The 19,886-nt window shown below is 41.9% G+C and overlaps 2 protein-coding genes across 11 annotated transcripts in view; one reads left to right on the top strand and one right to left on the bottom strand.

Moving 5' to 3' along the window:
- The window catches only part of LMBRD2 (LMBR1 domain containing 2), a 40,165-nt gene extending 33,388 nt beyond the window's left edge, over positions 1 to 6,777 (bottom strand). For 3 of the 5 annotated variants that reach the window (XM_065663616.1, XM_065663613.1, XM_065663617.1), the window contains exon 1: positions 6,588 to 6,777. The gene's annotated coding sequence lies outside the window, so the exon portion shown is untranslated. Of the gene's footprint in view, positions 1 to 6,538 lie in introns of all 5 variants that reach the window. The other 2 variants (XM_065663615.1, XM_065663614.1) reach the window with 1 other exon arrangement.
- Positions 6,778 to 6,835: 58 nt separating this feature from the next.
- On the top strand, positions 6,836 to 19,366 carry SKP2 (S-phase kinase associated protein 2). Of its 6 annotated transcripts, none has more exons than XM_065663627.1 (10): positions 6,836 to 7,254; positions 7,741 to 7,994; positions 9,526 to 9,637; positions 9,909 to 10,052; positions 10,653 to 10,787; positions 12,325 to 12,423; positions 13,984 to 14,111; positions 15,156 to 15,207; positions 15,895 to 16,002; positions 17,182 to 19,366. In XM_065663627.1, the coding sequence occupies exons 1-10, from the start codon at positions 7,079 to 7,081 to the stop codon at positions 17,393 to 17,395; spliced, it is 1,422 nt and encodes a 473-aa protein (XP_065519699.1). In that variant the 5' UTR covers positions 6,836 to 7,078; the 3' UTR covers positions 17,396 to 19,366. The 6 variants fall into 6 exon arrangements, with proteins under 6 accessions (XP_065519699.1, XP_065519698.1, XP_065519696.1 ...); XM_065663626.1 differs by having other exon boundaries at positions 6,981 to 7,086; positions 7,774 to 7,994; XM_065663624.1 differs by having other exon boundaries at positions 6,981 to 7,086.
- Positions 19,367 to 19,886: the final 520 nt, after the last annotated feature.

The following is a 19,886-nucleotide window of genomic DNA, read 5'->3' as shown; positions in this document are numbered from 1 at the left end:
GTTTGATTTAATGAAAATAGGATATGTTTTGCTATGGCTTCCCCACTGCTGTATTTTCAGTGCTTTCACTATTCATTGGAAGTTGACAGATTTTTAAAAAAAAATGCTACTGCTAAAAGATTTCCTCAGTTGACTTTTAAATCCCTTCAGAATTCGTTTAAATAAACTTATTCTTCTACTAAGCTCTCAGTATACTGCTTAAGCAGATCTGCTACAGATGAGGGCACTCAGCAGTGAGATGTGTCTTACTTCCACTACAAAATTCCAAAGTTTGTGATGCTAATACTTCTTTAAGGACACACAGGACAATTTTTTTTTCTCTCCAATTTTGCTACTTTCACATTTAATGTCAGAATAGTAAGAGCAGTCTGTTTACCCCATATCAGCTGCTATACACAAAGCACCCCATATTCCAAAAATAGCTTGAGTTACCTTCCTGTTTCTTATCAAAGACGCATGCCCTTTTTATCTTCTATCTAACATGTTTATTGAATAAATAGCATTTCTGTTAGGTCAAAGTACCCCCATGCTATCTGCCTGTTCCAAATTTTGGCTAAATCATTTGTAAATCCGGGATAGCTAACCTATTTCTCAATCACATATTCTACGCAATTCCTTGTCTATTCTGTTATACCATTGTTGCTTCCTCAGAAAGCAGTCTCTTATATTTATACTATCATAGCAAATTCCAACAAAAACAAATGGAAAATAAATACTATATATTGACTTTATGAAGGCAGTGCTATCTGACATATGTAGGTGCCCATTACAGCCACACCTTATACTATGTAAACAAAAAAATTATACAGCATTGCCCTGGGTTCAGCAGTAGCAGCCACTTTTCTCCATCTTAGTAGCTGGTACAGTGCTGTGTTTTTGCTTTTCAGCCTGTGAACAACACTGACAACACCAATGTTTTTAGTTGTTGCTAAGTAATGTTTAATCTGACCAAGGACTTTCTGAGTCTCATGCTCTGCCAGGGAGGAAGGGAAGCCGGGAGGAAGCAGAGACAGGACCCCTGACCCAAACTAGCCAAAGAGGTATTCCATACCACAGCAAGTCATGCCCAGTACAGAAACTGTGGGGAGTTACCCAGAAGGCCCACATCGCTGCTCAGGCTGGGCTGGTCAGTGGTTGGTGGGTGGTGAGTGGTTGTATTCTCTTCCCTTGTTATTTCCTTTATCATTACTATTATTATTGGTGGTAACAGTAGCAGTTTCGTGTTACACCGTAGTTACTGGACTGCTCTTATCTCAACCTATGGGAGTCACATTCCTTCAATTCTCCTTCCCATCCCTTCAGGAGCGGGGGGAAGGAAGAAATGGGGAAGTGAGGGAGTGGCTGCATGGTTCTGAGTTCTGGGTTTAAACCCTCACAAGCATAATCTCCATTAGTCACACCTATTCAATTTTTTACTATAGTCACTCCTAAAAAGATGCTATCAAAACAGAAAGTGAAAAGCTTTTGTGCAATATGCTATACTGTTACTACTATGAGGGAACTTACAAAAGGATCATAAAAAGATAATGAATATGCTAAAAAATAGAGATGGGAATTGAGTTCCACCAAAACTTAGCTCACTTTCAAAGACAAAAGCAACTTTGCACTTGTAAATTACATTTTTGTCTTCTTGAGTTCTTATTTCAATCTCAAAATACAAAATGAAAGGCCTAATTTTTTTTCCAGACTGCAACTGATGACAAGTAAGAGTTGTTTGGAAATAATAAATACACATTTTCAAAATTACATTTCAAAATTTTTAGATACAAACCACTTAAAACTAGTTCTCCACACACAGAGCTTAAATGGAAAAAAATCCCCAAGGTGATAAACGGAATACTTGAGAGGAGCTCTTATTGTGAACTCAATCCTGCCTACTGGAACAGACATATCTGGGATCCATGCTACCAGAATTAGACCTTAATATATATTACTGCAGGCTATAAAGCCATGCCTTCCTGTAGCAAGCAGTATTTGCCTCTGAACTTGGTTGGTACCTCAAAGAAAGGGAAGTTTCTCTCCCATAGTTCTCTTCCTTTGTTTTATTTAGGCAGGCTTCTTGCTATTAGCACATGGCATCCTAGTATCAGCTGGCTAAAATTCCTGATCCCCTAAAGAATGTTCTGAAAGCAACGAAGTACTTGAGAAGAGTTCTCTCATACTGCACAACCTTCAGCTGCTTAAAACATGCTCCTATCAAGCAATGGCAAAAAGTTACAAAACTCCTCATTCTGAGGGGAGAATATCAGCATACTCTGTTTCTGGAGAATAAGGCAGCTACAGATTAATATGAGATCAAAAGCTGAAACACCGGCACTGAAGTGCAACTTAACCAACAAAAAGCAAAACTCTTTTGTAGGCTTAGGACTTCCTTGCTGTGTTTCAGACACATACAAAATCAGAAAGTTTTTAACCGTACTAACAGAAATTTGATAACCCAAATATAGGACATACATTTCAAAATTCTGACATTAAATCCTCTAGAGTCCAAACCTTGTCAATAACTCTTTGCAAGCTCAGCTCACACTTAATTGCCTTGGAGACTCCAAACTATCAACAATATTGAATTACCATGCCAACATCAAGACTAACCACTCTCACAACCATCTACATTACAAATGAGCTAACTAATCAGCCTGTTACAGAAATACTCAAGTTAATAAATGAAGCAGCAGAAAATAAAAGAGCCACACTTTCTTAGAGCTTTCATATAGAGCATGAAATTTAACAACAAAGACATTCCTATATTATATTCTTAAAGAACAGCTAAACAGAGTAGAGAATATCTGTGAAGAAGGGACCCTGGTCTCACTAAAGTGGTCTCCAGTACCCTGCTATCAGAAATCTGAGATCAGACTGTACCACAGTTTTATTCTTTCCAAACTTTGCAGGAAAGCATTTTACCACCAGATTATTCATTTTGCACACTAATTGTAACTGCTGCTTCAATCCTTCCCAGTCAGTCTATTATCACACTTTCTGCAGATTTCTCATTGCTGCTCTGGATACTCTCCTCAGTTCACCCACTCCTACAATGAGCTGGAACCCAGGCAGCATCCCAGCTAGTGTCTGAGAAGGCCTGAACTGAGGGTAAACATTGCTTCAGGAGCCTTACTGAAATGTATCAATGTAAGTACAACCTGAGTGATATTCCCTTCATGTACTCAGCTTATTATGCCCTCCAAATTATTTCCCTTTAAGAAACATCACACTGTTCTCTATCCAGTATTTCTGTAGTTAATCAGAAAGACTAACTTAAGAGCAGGCACAAAACTGTACTGATTTGTACCCTTTCCTCTCCTGCAGGCTTCTGAATCTTCAAGGCATTTCGGTTTCCACTACCACACTCAAAAAGGTCTGAAATTCCTTCAAGCTTTACGCCTTTTTAAGATATCACGGTCACGTTATTTCATTATGAAAACTCTTTGCAAATATCATGAAGAGTAGTTGACAAGAGACTGACCTTACTCACAACAGTAGCTGTTTCCACCATTCTTCCCCAACAGAAACATCCTGAGAAACAGATTAAAATGTCCTATCACAGACCAAATGTAAGACATCAACTGACCCTCTTACCTACAGTAGAAATAAGTTAGATTACTTCAAGAATTTGTCCTTAACAAACTGATGCTGTCCTTTACTCAACTACTATATTCTGGATGCTTACAAATAGCTTTAGTTCCAGATTTTTCTTCAGGAATTCAAAAGGAAGCAGACTAGCCTGTCATCGCTAATTCTCCCTGTCCTTCAAAATTAGTAATAAAGACAGCCACAGTGTTTTTGGTTCTCCCACCTTTGGTACCTCAGCCATTTCTAGAATACTAAAGCCTTTTTTCATTGTTCTTGAAGTATTCTCAGGTAAACATCAGATTCAGAAAAGTTAAGATTTTTAGAAAACCTGGATGTTTCAGTTGAAACACTAGAAGAACAAAGCAGCTAGAGATCTCCTTGCCTTGCTCTGTATTTTAAACACCATAATTACATCTGAAAAAAAAAAAAAACCCACCTCAAACTGTCACCAGGAAAGTTACCAAACTATGAGACATCAAAGACAGTAATGGACAAAATAGAGCGAGAGCCACAGCATACCAAAAAAACATCTGTGCGACAGCATCTCCCACCTCAAGCTGAGTTCACAACTCAGCAGCAAGTACAAAGTGAAAGCTGCCATGTCCAATAAAATATCAATGCCTAGTTCAACAATGACCTTCTCCTTTTGTGTCAGGCAATAACCTGCTAGTGCCTACTGAGCTTTTTCTAGCACATTCACTCGGCAAAAGAAAAATAAGATGCCACAATCTGCAATAGATTCTGAAGGTTCAGGACCTGGATAGGGTACTGAAGCCTGCCCTACTTTGCAAAACTATGCTGTTAAGAATTCTAAAGTAACACTTCACTTTACAGACCTGATTAAACCTTTTGGACTGATAGAACTGCCCCAGACTAAAAGAGTTCTTGACACTTACACCTTTAAACAACAAAACGGGCTAAAGACACATTTTAAAAATCTTAAAGAGAGAAGAACAAGAGGTTAAGCAACAATTAAAATAATCCCTTCAGCAATTTTCATATCCAAGTCTGCTTTGTGTTGTTGGGGTTTCTTTTTTTGCCTGGTTTCAGGTTTTGAGAAGGGTGGGGTTGGTTTGAGTTTTGGTTTTTTTTTACTTCCTTATTGTACATTGACTCTTGCAGCTTGGGGAAGTAGTAAGCATTTATAAGCAGATAACAGACGAAGAGCTGCTTAACCTCAGCACATTAAGGAAACCATCTAAAGAAAGAAAATAGCCATAAGCTGCCTGAGAAAACTGACAAGTTCTCTGATTGCACTATTTGGGAGAAACTAATAAGAAAGCATAATTTGCATAGCTTTGCTCTTCTGTGAAGCAACAGTCTACGTACTGATTGACATTTTATTAGTACCTGTAATTTCAACTACATTGCAACGAAGGTTTTAAACTGATTAATTTTAATTGTGTATCAATAGCTAGTGAAACAAGAAAAAAAATCATAAAATGCTGCATTGACTCCATTCAAAATAGCAGTAATCTCCAATTCAGAGGGACACCAGGTTCTCCACAGAAGCAGTAAATAAAAGACAAACACTTAAACAAGAACCATGGAGATTTTTGCGTTCAAAAGCAAGCAGGGACCACTGGTACAAAACCATGCAAAGATTATTAGTGTTACATGGTGTTGCCATGTCCTCTAATAAAGGATATTAACTACCACAGATGCTGATGTTTTCCTAGAGGGCAGGGGAGTACTCTGGAAATAACATGCCGATGAAACCAACTTGCTTGGAGGAACTCAAAGAGAATCAGATACAAAAGCTGTACAGTTGCAGTAAGAATCTAAAAAAAAAATAACAGAAATTGCAACCTGGGCTGCCAGAGTAACACAGAACAGGCGTTAGTGATGTGGTCAACCACATGACTACAATCCTAACATTGCACCAAGGCAAACTCGGACTATTTAGTAATTAGGAGCTTTTTAAAAATTAACAGGATTTTATTCTTTTCAGCCAATTCTTCTTTCCGAAAGAAGCCAATTCTTCTAACCGAAAAAAGTGAAAAGATTAACAAAGAAAAAAGGGGCTGGTGAACAGGGTAATACAATAATTTTTTTTTTTTTTTTTTACTGAAAAAAAACCACTGCTCTTTCATTTGACTATCCACGTATATAACCCTTAAACAATTGTTCCATTACTTCAGTTAACACTGGAAACACTTACCACAAACTCTTTCTTAAGATTATATGAATGCTAATTTGAGCCACACTACCATCAATATCTGATTTGACAGCTGCATACGATGTGCCATGTATGCCATTACCATCTCCAGTTTTACAGGCAGGTCTCTCCATCGTTACGCAGTAAACAAAGGACAGCATCTACCAGCAAGCGGCTGACTAAGAGCGGAGTTGTAGGTGTGTTCAGAATGTTTTCCAACCCCATCAATTTCAAAACAAGCAGTTTGGAGAGAAGGAATGAAGAACTCGTTAAGACACCCTGACATGAATCTGAAACGCGGTGTGAACAGACCAAAATAAACTGATAGTCCCTCGATATCAGGCCTTCACAGTGAAGACCTTCCAGAAGCACAGGAAAACCTTTCACAGTAAAATGTCACTGTCAGCGAGATTCCGGTCTTACAAACCAGGAACAGCCACTGCACATTACAGCCATTAAAGCCGATCACTGTGCGCTCACTGGCCTGTCAGGCGCACAGAACTAAAGTCGACAGACACCTAACAACCACCAACATTCGTGTTGTAAACCTACGAGCTCGAGGTCCCTAAAGGAAGGAAGGAATAAAAAATAAATCAGGGACTAAGAGCAGAAGGACCAACACGCCAGTTCCTCCCCTCCTCATCGCAGTCCCCGCAGTGTCCCCTCGCCGCCGCTTCCTCGTCAAAGACACCGTCGGCTAGCACAGGGTCTCCCCGCCCCGGAACCGGGTGAAGCTCCCAGCCGAGGGGGAGACACGGCTGCCCCTCACCCTGCCCACAACGCCGCGCCCGGCCCCACGCAGGCCCTCACCCCGCCGTGACTCGGCGCGGCGGCACCCCCGGCCGCGCCGCTCCCTCACCACAGCCAGAGCGCCCTGATCAGCAGCCGCGGCCCCGCGGGGCGCCGCCGCCCTCCATCCCGGTTGCCGCCGGCCTCGACGCGCCGGCTCAGATGCAGAAAGCGGCGGCCGCTCCCGGCTCTTTGAATGTCAGAGCAACCATGGCCGCCACACCTGCCCCTCGACACCCCACCGCCGTTCCTCAGCGGCACTGACGTCGGCATCCCCCCCCCCGCCCCGGAGACGGGCGCAAGGCACTGTGGGAACGACCCGTCCGCGGTGGCGGCGTGTATGTGTGTGTGTGTGTGTGTGTGCGCGGGCGGGAGGGGGCAAGGCTGACCGATGTGAACTACAGCTCCCGGCAGACTTTGCGGCGGAGAGCCACCAGCTTCCGGCCGGCCCCGGGAGGCCCGTGCGCGCGCGCGCGCGGGGTTATAACGGCGCGGCGCGGGACGGTGGAGCGTTGCGCGGCGGAGAGCGGCACTCGCGTCTGTCCGCCAGCAGCCGCCGGGATGTTCAGGTGCCCCGGGTGCGTGCGGCCTCGGGCGCCGGGGGACTGCGGGGGAGCGGGCCGCTCTGTGCCCGCTGGCGCGCGGGATGCGCGGGTTCCGGGGAGCTCGGCTTCGGGAGCGTTCGCGGGTCGCGGAGCATCGCGTTCGTCCCGGACGGTCGCGGCGGGAGCTAATGTGTGAGTGCCGCGGTGCGTGCGCGCGAGCCGTTCACGGGGCCGTGCTCGCGGGTCTCCCGGGGCGCCCCCCTCCCGCTGCTCCCGCCGCCGTGGAGCCCGCGGGGGCGGCGGCGCTCTCGCTGCCCGTGTAGCGCTGGCGGGATGGAGCAGAGCCGAGTACCCCCGCTCCACGGCCCCTCCGTCCCGGGCCCTTCCTCCAGTGCCTCCGGCTGCGCTGGGTTTCCGCAGCGCGGTTCGGGGGAGAGGTAGGCGGGGGGGGGGGAATGAGTCGTAGCGCATCTCCTCTGCCGTCTTCTTTCACCAGTCTCCTGCTCGCCCGCGGACCTGACCCGGGAACCGCGTTTGCTTGATCCCTGGCGGGTTGGCGTGAGTGTGCTCAGCGGACCCAGCACTCGCCGTGTTAGGGATGTGGTTTCAGTGTGACCGTGAAACGGTTCTGTGCGTACGCGGTGCCTTCAGAGCCTGTGGGTTTTGCTGTCTCTGTAGAAAACACCTCAAGGAGATCCCATCTGCCAGCAGCAACATGTCCACCAGCTTCTTGTGGGGCTTGGACTGCGACAACAGCAGGACCTCGGAGCTTCTCTCTGGCATGGGAGTGGCTGTCCTTAAGAAGGAGAAGCTGGACCATGGAAATACTGTGCAAGATGCGCTGGGGGCATCATCCTGTTCTCACAAACGGCAGAAGATGAAGGCGAGGGAGTTTGTCATTGTGCGCCGGCCTCGGCTGTTCTGCGATTCAGGTACCGTTACCCTGGTATGCCACGGCGTGCCTCAGCCTCCTTTTGGAGCTGAGCTGCAAGCAGTGCCAAAGACCCTGCCAGAGAGCTACAGGGAAGATACAGCAAAGGGTGTAGGAAAGGGATTGGCAGAGAAAGAGCGGGGCTGTAACCTGAAGACCTGGGGCACTAAAAAGGGTTATAGGATACTGGGCTCCTTTCTCTGGTATTGAAAGGTTTTCAGTCTGCAGCAACTGCAGAATGCAAAAGAAAATTACAGCTCTCTCCAGACCTGGCTAAACCATGATATGAACCGTGTCCTTGGTTTAGCTGTAAATATTATTTTTCTCCTTCTTAGTATCTAGTGCAGTGCGGTGTTTGGGCTTTTGTCTGAGAACAGTGCTGATAACACACTGAAGGTTTAGTCCTTGCTCAGTAGCACTTACCCTGATCAAGGACTTTTCAATCTCTTGTGCTCTGCCAGTGAGGGGGGGTGCAAGAAGCTGAGACAGGACACCTGAACCGAACTGGCCAAAGGGGTATTCCATACTACAGCACATTGTGCCCAGCATGTAAACTGAGGGGAGTTAACCTGGAAGGCCCAGATTGCTGCTTGGGTCAGGCTAGGCATCGGTCTGCAGATGCTGAACAATTGTGTTGTGCATCACTTCTGTTTATTTTTTTTTTCCCTTTTTAGTTTTATATTCTCTCCCTTTGTTATTTCCCTATCATTATTACTATTAGCAGTAGTAGATCTATATTTTAGTTACTGGACTGTTCTTACCTCAACCTGTGGGGTTTACATTCTTTCAGTTCTCCTCCCCATCCCACCTGGAGGGGGAGAAAAGAAGGGGGTGTATGAGCAAACATCTGTGTGGTTCTGAGTTACTGGCTGGGCTTAAACCATGACAGAATGCTGTCAGATGACCCTACTTCTAAACAAGACAGATTTTTGGCTCATAGGCAGCTGTTCTTGAACCTATCAATCAGAATGTGAATGGCAATACCTTCTGGAACTCTGTATCTACTCATGAGAAGTTGAGATTGCACCACATCTTTTCAGATAATTTGGGGGGTGGTTGTTAGTGTGCATAATTTAAGGAGCAGTCCGCAGTACCTGCTTTCCCCCAGGTGCCGTGCAAAAGCATAGCTCGCTTTGGGCTCCCTTCTGGGAGCCTGACATGCATAGGAAGGATGGGCATTTCAGAAGAGAATGGGGGAAAGAAAGGCCATACAAGCCTTAGAATACATAGGAAGTAACTGAGATGCTCTTGTTTCCAAAATGAGTATATGAGCAAAGGTTATTGTAATTTTTCCCATGGAATTTGTCTTTCCATACCTTTAGTATGTATACTAGGTTGGTGTTATGGAAAGCTTTGCATTTGCCAGTTGTGCCTACGTAGATATCTTCCTACAACAAAGACATGAAAGGGGGATGAGTAGCAGGCTGATGTCGAATGGCTTAGAGATGCAGGGGTGCTTTCTAACAGTCTGTCTGATCAGCAGGCAAAAATGAACGAGTTTTAACTAGAACATGTTTGCCCTTTCCCTAAAGGTGCTTCTTGGGATATACTTCCAGATGAATTGCTTTTGGCTATCTTTGCATATTTGCCCCTGAGTGACTTGATAAGAGTTTCCACTGTTTGCAAGAGGTGGCATCGTCTTTTGTAAGTATTACTTCTCATCTTGTAGTACTAAGAATCTTTGCTTCCAAAGACTGTTAAATGATCTGGTTCCTGCCTTGTTTGTTCATATATAATTCAGTTTATACTATATATGGGTTATATGTATGTATAATCAAAAGATGGCTTGCATATTTCAACAGTAAGTTCTGTTAAATAGCTTTCTCAGTCTTTCGTGACACTGAAAACTTTCAGTAGTTGTACTCATAGTTCTGAGCCTTTCTACCTCACTAACAAGTAATATTCTGTGCCTTAGGTTTGATGAATCTCTCTGGCAGACTCTCGATCTGGCTGGTAAAATTTTGCTGCCAGGAGTGCTTGGACAGTTGCTGCCTGCAGGTGTTACTGTGTTCCGATGCCCACGATCTTGTATTGGGAACCCTTTGTTCAAAACAAGCAAGTAAGGCTTTTTGTGCATGTTATGGATCCTTTAACATTGTCTCTAATGTTCACAGTTTCTCTGTATTTTTGGTTTTATGGTCTCCACCAGTAATAGTATTTGTGCTGTCTCTGGAGTGTGAAAGAGCTGATCAATAGTTAGACATGTGTTGAAGTAAGAGGATCTGCATTTACCTGTCAGTTGTTTAAACCTTAGTTACTGTGATTTATTTGAAAGTATCAAGCAACCATTGTTCAATATAGTTTGTATCTTGTAGAACCAAGAATTGTTAGTATCTCCAGCATTTTTACATGGAACACTCAAAAAAATTATTTAACTCCAGCAGGGTAGACTTTCAGGTGTTATGATGAATCCTGTAAATGTCTTGAAGTTAAGAGGTCTCCAGTTTTGTGTGGTAGCTTAACAGTAGGCCCAGTGAGCTTATTAGTATGTTAGTATGTTCAATGTGCAGCTGAATACAAGAGTATTCTTTTCTGCAGGCTTTGCACAGCTTTATTGTAGGGGATATATTTACTGACTGGGGGATTTGAGGGGCAGGTTTTAATGCAGTTTTTGTAACCTGTTTTTTCTCCTTTTTTTCCTTTTTTTTTTTTTTTTTAGACCTCTCAAACTTCAATGTATGGATTTGTCGAACTGCACAATGTCTGTTGCAACTCTCCAGAGTATTCTTAGTCTGTGTGAAAAGCTGCAGAACCTCAGCTTGGAGGGGCTAGTGCTTTCTGATGACATCATCAAGTGAGTGATAAGTTTGGGAATATTCAGTGAATACCTCCCTTTCAGTGCTATCGTTTCGTGCAGTTTAGCAAAAGAATGCAGTTGAGAGTTGTTCGTTGTGGGAGCCTTTTTAAATTGCCATATTTAGATATCTGACAGGGTTAGCTGGCAGGGTAGATGAGCTGCCTTGTTCCTTTCTTTTGTCCAAGAGATGAAGTGAGGAGCAAATACTCCTCTGGAAGAGTGTTTCTTGGTGTTGGGCTTCTTTTTTCATTCCCCAAAGCAGGAAGAAGCCTGCTCATCTCTCTAGGGTTTACGTGTCCATTGGCTGTTCCCATAGCCAAGCTGTACAGCAGAGCTACTATCATTTCCCCATTTCTGTGCTCCCAGGAGAACTTGGTGTTTGGCATGCAGGTTCTTTTCTGTTTTAAGGGGTCTCAGCAGTTCTCCCACCAGGTGCTCATTGTACTTCTGCACTGGTTCTCACTTTTTCATTGAACTTCACTTGTGAGTGTCTGAAAAATGACAGAGCCTGTCAAGGAGATTAACTGTTGCTTGGTTAAACTGGAATGACACTAATGGGCATGCAGTAAACCTTCTGTTCAATCACAGCAGGTGATTCTGGAGGTGCCAGGGACCATAGCTCAGATGGCAGAAACTTTGGGTGTCCAGTTTTCTACTCTTGAGCTTTCTGATGCCTTTCTTGCTCCAGAGAAGAAAATAAAAAGCAAACCCACAAACCAAACCAACCAAACATGCAAAAAAACCCAAACATACAAAACCCAAACAGAACAAACAAATTCCCAGAGCACAAATAAACCAATATCATTCTGGTTTTGATACCAGATAAAAAGTGCCTGAAAATGGGTACTAACTAGGGTTAGAATTTTATTGCCTTATCCCTGGCAGTATTCAAGGCCAGACTGGACAGAGCCTTGGGTGGTATGCTGTAGTGTGAGGTGACCGTCACCATGGCAGGGGGTTGGAGCTAGATGATCTAAAGGTCCTTTCTAACCCAAACCATTCTCTGATTCTGTGAAATCTAGATACTGGATGTAAGAGATTTTCCAGGTTTTGCCAATTGCATGTCTGTTGTAATCTTGCAGACAAATGTATTCAGGGGGGCATGCTGTTTGGACATGTTTTGTTCTCAAATAATCTTCATCTTGCACAGGGTGGCTTCAGAAATGGGATGATTGCTTTGTCTTTTGTAGAGGTATAGTCATCTGTAGTAAGCCATGGTGTGTGTTTAATGTTACACAATAGGGGAAGGTGAAAAGAAACTGTTTCCTTTTAAATGTAGCGGTTATAAATATGCAGACCTGTCAGGAATGTAAGGTAAATAAGCAAGTACCCCTCTCAAAGTTGTGCTGTGATGCAGCAGCTAGAGTTGATGTTTAGTGACTCTCAGGTTGGTCAGGTTACTAAAGATGCAGTGCCGCATATTTAATGAATAATTCTGTGACTGGGATTTTAGTCCTTAAAAATAATCACACTTCCTAACAGTGCAAGCAGTGTTCCAATATTAAAATTCTGTCACCTTTTTTCTTCACTACAGAAATATTGCTCAGAATCCCAGTTTGGTGCGACTAAATCTCTCGGGGTGCTCAGGGTTTGCTGTAGAACCCTTGGAGATGATGTTGAGCAGCTGTTCTATGTAAGACAAAAATAGTTTTTGCTATTCCTGTTTACTGTTCTTCCTGAGAAAAATGATTCTTTTTAATTCTTTCCATATGCATCCCAATTGTACTTATCTTTAAGATCTTTTTCTTTTCCTTTTTTTTTCTATGAGCTGGCTTCTCTTCCTAAATGCCTAGCAGTTGATTATTAGCTGAATAATCAGATAGCTTCTTTCCATCAAGCAATTTATTCTTTAATAGAAAAGATGTACTTCAGCAGTTTTTCATTAATTTCTTTAATCATCCTCAAAGGAAGTCTACTTGTTGAGTAAACACCATTTATGTTCCTTTGATATCATGTAAATTCAATTCTCTTGACAAAAGCAGTACGTGATCCTCACAAAGCGAAAGCGTGTTTTGAAGCTGAAAAGTGGAGTCGCAGAGCTCCCTTTGCAATCAAGAGTGCAATGTGAATGGCAGAAAACATCGTGCTTTTCCATTCCTGATGCTTCAGTAACCTTTCACTTTACGAAGCACTGTGCTCAGATAGACGATGCCAGTGATTAAACCATCCACTGGCAGGAAATCACTGAGCTAAGCCCCGTCTGTCTGGGATTTGTACCCTGATCTTTCTGCTGACTTCCGTGAGATGCTGGACAATCTACTTAATTTTTATTTCTGCGAAGCACATTTTTAATGCAAGTCCAAGTGAGTGGGCAGACAAAGCCTTAATCATTCCCTGCCTCTCATAGGTAGATAATGCTTTCTATTGCCCGGATCATGAGCTCTTTAGAGAATGGCAGTCCATACAGTGCACAGTGGATAGCAGATGGCAAACCTGATCTGAGGAATGCTAGTGGCAGTTTAACTGTTGCTTTGGGTTGTTTTTTTTTTCCATTTACATAGAGACTGCAGCTACATGCTCTGCTTCTGCTGTCCATGGTGTCTTTGTCCTCTGGTTAAATCTACAGCACCTGTACACAAAACAAAACACTTTGTCCCAGCCCCAAATGGTGATAGGCTATAGGTAATGGAGCATGTAAAGAGAGTTAAGGTCACAATGTGGCTAATGCTTGTATAAAAATGTGAAGTATTTTATGCTAATGAGGATTAACTGGTCATCTGACCAGTGCTAATAATGGATAGCCTTTTTACCTCTCAATGTGAACATCTGTTCAGTAGTAACAGATTCAGGTTGCAAACGGAGAAGCAAGTTGAAAAGACAGTGTCTCCCCATGGCGGTCCCTGGAAAGAACCATTTTCTTCCTAAGGTATTATTGAGTCATTACAGCTGGAAGTAGCCTTGGGAAGTTATTTTTAACCCCTTGCCACAGCAGGGTCTAAATCCAGCACTGGTCACGACTTTCTCTGGCTGGATTTTGAAAACGTCCAAAGACAGACTCCACAGCCTTGCTGGGCAACCTGCTGCAGTGATTAATTATTATCATAGTAAAATTTGTAGTCACAGATAGAGTGCAGTTGGTAGTAGGTGTGTTACAAGTTTTTGCATTAAAAGTATCAAGTGTAGTAGATAATATCAGGACTCAGATGTTGTGTCAGTCTTTCCTACAAATGACTCTTTGTTCATTTGTGTGTAGGTTGGATGAGCTGAACTTGTCCTGGTGTAACTTCACAGATGCCCATGTCAAAGCAGCAGTCAATCATGTTACTTCAAAAGTAACCCAATTAAACTTAAGTGGATACAGACAGAATCTACAAATGCAAGGTAAATAGCACGGCAAACTCTTGTACCATTTTATAATACAAATCAGGAGGCTTTGTTTTCTTCTGGATGTCATCCTCTGTGAATACAGAAAAATCATGCACTAACACACTGAGTTTGTGTAGCTCGATGTACTTCCTGTCAGACAATCTTACTCATGTCTCTGGCTTAGCCATGACGGGTGGGTTGATGTGTCTTCTGAGTTTAAAAACAGTCAGGTGAAAGCTCGTTTTATCTTCAAGTGAAAGGTGTAGCCCTTACTTCCAAAGTAAGGCATGGAATCAGAATACACTGGATCCCATGTTCCACTGTGAATTAGCTTTCCAGATAATGTACTTGGAGTCTTCTTAAGAATTCTGCTATTGTGGCTGCTGATGACATCTTCCAAAAGGGAGCAGTCATAGTTACTACTGATATGATGGCCTACCAGTTAATTTAGAAGGCAAATAATCTCAGCAATCAATATATTTACTTGATAATAGTTCTAGGAGGAAAAGTTGGGTAAATTTGCAGGGTTGTATAAAATACAGAGAAATCTAGATCTTGGGAGAGAGCACAACAAAATTGACAAAAGTATAGATAAAAGGTGAAATGGGTTAGGTGATAAAAAGAAATTAACTTTCTCAATGCGCAGATGTGGGAATAGGACATTGGCCGACATGCAGGTAGGTAAACAGAGGCAGGATTTTTTTTTTCTATGTGCAAGAATTTCAGGCCTCTCACCATTACTATGTCTTAGATTTCTAGAGCCATATCATTTGAATTATCCTTTTCCTAAGTTGCTGGCACAAGTGGCTTTTAGGAATTTTCTTCTGACTTGATGGGTCAGTTTTGCCGAGGATTTAAAAAAAATGCCTATAAGGTATCTTGATAGGCAGCCTGGATGCTGTAAGTCTCAAGTGCATATCTTTTTAACAAGTTGTGTTTCAGCTGTGGGGCTCCAGTAAGAGAAGGTATAAATGAACACTTATGGAAGTGAGTAGACTGTATAAAGCATGTTCATCTTGTTAGTGAAAGATGGACTGACTCTGAGTGTCCTGTTTTCAGATGTTCAGACACTGGTGGAAAGATGTCCTTTACTTGTCCATTTAGATCTAAGGTAAGAAGGCCTTTGCAGCTTGTCCTTAAATCGTATGGTTCAGGGAATTGCCGATTCTATTGTAGTGCAGTAATTATATAGCAATAATGCATGACTGTGTAGGATTGCACAACCAGTAAATACTTTCTATGCTAAACCTACCAAAGATTTGTTTTCTGGCATGGCCTAATCTGGAGCAGGTAACTCACTTGAACATTTCCTTCTTACCTCAGCATAAATGTTCTGTACAGGATTTGTTAGATAGTAAGTCATTGTAGCCAATAGGTAGAGTGGAAGAAAGCATTTAGGTGCATGCAGTTTGTGAGTCAAGCATCCTAGAGAGGGTTTAGTTCAGCTCCAATATAAATTTGTTACTTGGCCATAGAGCCAGGGGCGGAGGGGAAGGTGTATTTTGGTTTTGACCTAGTCAGTTCATATATCTTGAAATCTTGGTATGTGATTTTGTATGCCTTTTTATGGCATGAGTTCTGCTGCAGAATATCTGCCTGCAGAGAAACTTATGCTTCAGTGAATATTGAATCACTCCCCCACAACACACACACTAGATATGGGTTATTCATGTTGAGCAAAAAAAAATACTTCAGTGGTATAAAAAGCTTATATTCATTAAGTTTCTTAGCTGGAGTTTTTGAAATGGCAGATTTACTGCTCCTTTATACTTAACCTTTCATGTGCTCTTGTGTACAGTGACAGTGTGATGTTAAACCCTGAGTGTTTCCAGTATTTCCATAAACTCAGCTGTCTACAACATCTGTGTCTTAGCCGATGTTATCAGATATCCCCTGCTGACTTAGTGTAAGTAATCTCTAAATGGTTTTGATTTACTACTCAGAGGATAAGTTAATTTAAACTTGCTTTATTTGAGGCTTAGAATAGCAAGCACTGTTTTGAAAAACTTAACTGGTGTGAGGAACTGGGAATAAGGAGCTGAGATAAAATAACCCGACTGCTGCAGCACATACCTTTGAGAGTCCGGACTAGAACCAAAAGCATCTGCAATAATCCCTCTGTGATGTGTACTCATGGAACTTGCTGTTCAGTGCATGCATCATGTCTTCCCCTAATGGAAGTGTACTACTGGTACTCGTTACCATGAGGTACAGCTACAGGTACCAGTCCTGCCAGTGGCCAGTATTGGTGTCAGTATTAGGGTTTCAGGTGCACAGCAAGGAGAGTATAGTTCTTTGGAAAAGCTGTTAACAGTACTTGCTGACTAGACAGCCTCTTTACATTCCTTTGCCTTTTCTGTGCTTGTATCAGTTATTGGCTGCAACTGAAACACAGCTTAAATTCACTTGCTTGTGAGGTGTGATTCTTTTTGGGTTTTTTTTGCCTTTTATTAGTATAGCAGCTATCTATCTTAACCCTTTCAAGAAGGATGTCAATGCTAAGGAAATGATCAACACCAAGTAAAAGGTTGTGAAAGGAACAGGACTATCAAAATGGGAAGCTCAAGAGCCTTTTCTGTAGTGTGCTGTCATGGTGATAGCTTGTGTGTCTCTGCCTTTCAGTTTTGTCCAGTTACTTGCTTATAGATACACAGTTCATGTGATGACTGGGCAATCGAGAAGCCAGGGCTGGCTATTCACCAAAACATGATCACAGACTGCAGACTGATAGTACATAGGGGCTTGTGTCCTCTGAGCCACATTGTGCAACTTCATCTGGAGCAATTCCTTACACTTGTTCTAAAGTTCAAGGAAGTCAAAAGGGAGGAAACAGTTCTTTTTCACTCTATGTGAGAGAGAGAGCAGCAAGAAACAATTTATTCAGCCCATTTCCAGAATTATCCATGCAGAGAACTAGTTTCAATTAAACGTGCTTTTAAAAAGAAGGAAAAGGAATTTAACTTAAGTAGTTAATTGTAGAAATGCAATTATCTAGTTTGGGTACAAACTGAAAAAAAAATCAGGTTCATTATTAATTTTATGGTTTTGTGTTGTTTTTTGGTTGGTTTTTTTCCCTCTTTTCTAGGGAACTTGGTGGAATTCCAACATTAAAGAGTCTTCAGGTATTTGGAATCGTGACTGCTGGCTCCCTGGATGTCCTCAAGGAATCTCTTCCTGATATAGAGATCAATTCTTCATACTTTACAAGTATCGCAAGGCCAACTGTTGGTAGGAAAAGGAGCCATGAGATTTGGGGCATCAAATGCAAACTGGCACTGAGAAATTTTAGTGGCTTATGATCATGTACAATGCACTGGATGCAATGAACATACTGTGTGTAGTGAAGCTCCTTAAGAATCAGAATGCTGGAGCACTTTTGGTGATAGTATTATGGTAAAACGCATTCTGACTTGGTCTTGTGCCTTAATGTAGTTTTGTAAACATTATCACAGTATTTTTTTACTTAAAGCCTTTAGAAACCTGATAATGTGGGAGCGATTGTGGACTTACTATTTTTTTCTGTAACTGGGGATATTTTTTTCAAAAGTACTGTGAAACAACTATTGTAATCAAACAGTGCCAGCCTGTAGTGACTGTTGCATGTTCTGATGCAGCTTTTGGTGCTTAGAGGTGCTTCTGGTTAACTCTACCAGTTCTACAGCTCTTGAAATGGCTTGTAGGGGTGCTAGATGTTTTAATAAGGCTTATTAAGGAATTGTTTTCATATGAGTTTGTGGATGTCAAAGTGAATTATGGCGTTCAACCCATTTAAATGCTCAGTTGAACAAGATATGTACTAAGATGAGAAGCTACCCACTGTTTGTGAGAGACAGAGTACTGAATTTGAATTTACCAAGCCTGAAAACAGAAAATATGAGAATGGCTGTTCACTGAAAAGCAGCTAAGTAATGCAGAAGTGAAAAAGTAGTATAAAGGGGCCAATGAAGTTTTTCTTGAGCAGAGCGTAAAGATAATACCTGTTCTAATATTGTTAGCAAAATACACTTTGAAAAACTCATTCAGAACAAGCATCTGTAAATGTAGATGCTGGTTATCAGTTCTTTCATGGTGTGCTGCTGTTTTCTGATGCAGTAAGGTTCTGAAATATTGAAGCTTCTGTGACCTTGATCAAACTTCTATGAGCTTGATTTAAAAACTCATAAAAAATATTCTCCTACTTCATTTAAAGAATAGGGTCTTCCAACTGCAACTCATAAACTGTCAGGAATCTTGCAGGAGGAGGACTCAAATGATTCTAGATCTTGGACCAAAACCTCAGACTGCAGTGAGTGCTGAAAGGAGTAGATGCTTTGGTGATATTAAGAAACATAATTTTTTTTTTTTTTTGTTTAATGTTTTTTTTTTTTTAGCTTATGTTTGTAGTATCACTTCTCTTGTATCTGTAACACTAATCAGTACTGGCTGGTGTTGGGTTTTGTGTTTTTTTGAAGTCCTATGAAAAGATGAGTAGTTGTCCAAAACCAAGCTAAGAATATGATCATGAACTTCTGCATATGTCTATTATGATGGTCCTTGTGTATAAGCATGGAATGTTCCAGCAGATGTGTTAGTTGAGAAGTCCTGGGGTAAAAACTTGCACCCTGTGTAGGACATGAAGATGCTGCTGTTGTTTCCATGAATGCAGCAATCAAGCAGATGGTATGTATTCATGGATATTTAAAGTGAGCCTACAGCATTACTGTGGGGTTGTTGCGTAGTTTCTAGTGTTTCCCATCTCAATCTGAAGAGAAGTGCTCAGGAATAAATACCTGGTAGTACAGAACAGATTGATTACTGTGGAAAGATTGTATGAGTACTAGAATTTAACTTTCCTTTCTATAATACAGCAAATACATCATTATCTTGTTAATCTACTCTGGTTTGGTTTTTACAAAGCTTTAACACTGTTGGTGACACTTCGAATCACAGAATGGTTATATCTGGAAGGCATGTTAAAATTGTGTAGATCCAACACTCCTGCCCTGAGCTTTACACTAGACCATGTTGTCGCTTAACTCACTACTGGGTTTGTGCCCCTCACAGAGGAGTTAGTGGGCAATATGCCTTGTGAAAACTGGAGTGGAGAAGCAGTGGGAGGTTGCATATTGGATATTGTGTTGATTCACAGTTTGCAGCCTTAAGTTTATGCCTGAAATGAATTACTTCAAAAGTAAATCTCTGCAGCTCAGCACTAGTGTAAATTCTTTTTCCTATGTATCATGTAACTCCATACAACTTGTTTTGCATTTAATAAAGATCTGAAGAATTGATATGTTGTACAAAGTGAAGGAAAATGTTCTTCCATCCATAACTTGCCACCAACTTTGTCATGGGTTAAAAACAGGGAAATTTTTAGGGAAAATCATGCTTTAGAGGACAGGACATTATCACCAGTGTATTTTGAATTTAATAGGCTGTGCTTTAAAACCCTGTACAGAGTTGAGATAGTAGTACGGCCTTTATCTAGAAGCAACAGTCCTGAACTTGCTGGTTATTTTGAGTATGAGGTTCAGTGTTGGAAGAGGACAAAACATTTCTATTGCAGGGCTATGGGTTATGATGGCAGTTGTGGCAAACATGCAATGGAAGCCCTCTGGGTGAGGTACACCACTGCCCTTTTCCTAAGTGAAAAAAGTTATGCGGTAGCTCTAAGCAATGCCTACCAAAAGCTGCTACAGTTAAGTTTGTGTTTTACTAAAGCATAAAGGCTTAGAAACAGTTATTTACAACTGCACAATAAATGAAAAGCAGCTTAACACTTGAAACACTTCTGAAAGTTGAAATAAGGAA

Source organism: Lathamus discolor, chromosome Z (assembly GCF_037157495.1).
Source record: "Lathamus discolor isolate bLatDis1 chromosome Z, bLatDis1.hap1, whole genome shotgun sequence".
NCBI classification, from domain to species: domain Eukaryota; kingdom Metazoa; phylum Chordata; class Aves; order Psittaciformes; family Psittacidae; genus Lathamus; species Lathamus discolor.
Note: the sequence above shows the minus strand (reverse complement) of the source record. Positions and strands in the feature narration are given on the sequence as shown.